The following is a 1,604-nucleotide window of genomic DNA, read 5'->3' on the forward strand; positions in this document are numbered from 1 at the left end:
ATCGCCGCAGGGCGGCGCGGTCACGTAGAGCCAGAGGTCCTCGGCCAGGAGGCGCGCGTGGAGCGCCGCGGTCGTCGCACAAGGCTTTCCGCAGCGCGCGCACGGCGAGCACCTCCGCGTGGCCGTCGCGCACGAGCGCCGGCGACGCCGGCCCGCCGACGCACTTGCAGCCCGACGCGACGCTCAGCACCTCGACGTCGTCGCCCGCGACGGCGGCGACGCCGGCGACGACGGTCCAGCAGCCGCCGTCCTTGACCCTCAGGCGCGCGTACGCCTCGAGGACCGCGGCCGCGACGCGCTCCTCCATCACGGCTCCTTGCGGAGGCGTTCCAGCTCCCGCTTCGCCGCGCGCGCCTGCACGAGCGCGACGATGGCCACCGTCAGGCCCGCGGCGCCGAGCAGCACGCCGACGACGCCGACGGCGAGGCCGGCGATGGCGAGGCCGCGGGTCGTCGCGTCGACGATCGGGGGCGCGGCACGCATGCAACGGGGGGCTTCGAACGCGTCGCACGAGCTACTCGATCGCGCTCTAGACGAGCTGTCGAGCCTCCATAAGAGATGGGTGCCTCTTCAACACGAGCTTGTTTGCTGCCGTGCGGAGCGCGTTCGTCGCAGCTTCCTTCGACTAGCGGCGCGCGTCGATGTCGAGGCGCGGCTGCAGGACCAGGCCCCGCACCGTCCGGTGCGACTCGACGACCGTGTCGAAGTCGCGGCGCTGCTGCTGGATGACAGAAGACCGCCGGTGGCGGGACTTCTTCCCCTTGCCCATGGTGGCGCTTGGTTACGGTGCCGAGAGAGGAGAACACGGAGTGACGTCGACGGAGTCACGCTCCGCGCCGCGCGGCGCGCGACCGCAACGTCGATGAACTCCGCGAGCTTGCCCTCCTCAAGCAATTCACCCGCCTCAATATACTGTCGACGACTCGTAGCCTAGGTCGGGACGCGTGCCCGACGGCGGCGCGCCCGAGCCCGGGCCCGGCGACGGGCCGACCGGGGGCGACGGGGTGACCGTGGCTGACAGGTTTCTTGTTGTTCACGTAGACGACGCAGTTGGCGTAGGAGACCGCGGGCGGCAGGAGCCCGTCGATCTTGGTAAGGAAGGCCCGGAGCCTTCGAACATAGCCGCAGCCGTCGAGGCGCAGCCCCCTGCCTCCTGCACATGAAAAAAGCTACAGCTACGAGGTCAATGTTCCTCACTTTCCAGATGGGCCTAGACCCTGGGGTCTTTAGTGCCAGCGAGAGGACCGCGAACCTCGTCGACATCAACCAAGCTAATAGACCTACTAGTAGTACGAGAACGGCCAACAGCGTCCGCCCTTATGAGCAATCGCCAGCGTCATGCTTGTAGGCCCCACAATAAGGCGCCGATCCAGCCCCAGGCTCCTCTCCCTCTTCAAGTTGAAGCTCAACAATCACTCGCCGATTGCCAGACGCTCTCGCATCCAAACACCGCTCTCCACACCGACAGCGCTGTCCTCGCGATGTCGCTGTTCACGAAGATCATCCGCAAGGAGATCCCCTCCTGCAAGGTCGCCGGCGGCGAGCTCTGGTACGCCTTCCTCGACATCAACCCGCGCCGCGCGGGCCACACGCTCGTCGTGCCC

The 1,604-nt window shown here is 68.0% G+C and overlaps 1 protein-coding gene across 1 annotated transcript in view; it reads right to left on the minus strand.

The window, feature by feature from the left end:
- Positions 1-103: 103 nt before the first annotated feature.
- Positions 104-1,604, minus strand: part of AURANDRAFT_68786 (hypothetical protein) — a gene marked incomplete at both ends in the record, with an annotated part of 7,343 nt that continues 5,842 nt past the window's right edge. Inside the window, 2 exons of the mRNA XM_009044514.1 lie at positions 104-301; positions 1,020-1,146. Coding sequence (XP_009042762.1) covers positions 104-301; positions 1,020-1,146 — 325 coding nt within the window. The remainder of the gene's footprint in view (positions 302-1,019; positions 1,147-1,604) is intronic.

Source organism: Aureococcus anophagefferens (genome assembly GCF_000186865.1).
Source record: "Aureococcus anophagefferens unplaced genomic scaffold AURANscaffold_382, whole genome shotgun sequence".
Taxonomy (NCBI): Eukaryota; class Pelagophyceae; order Pelagomonadales; family Pelagomonadaceae; genus Aureococcus; species Aureococcus anophagefferens.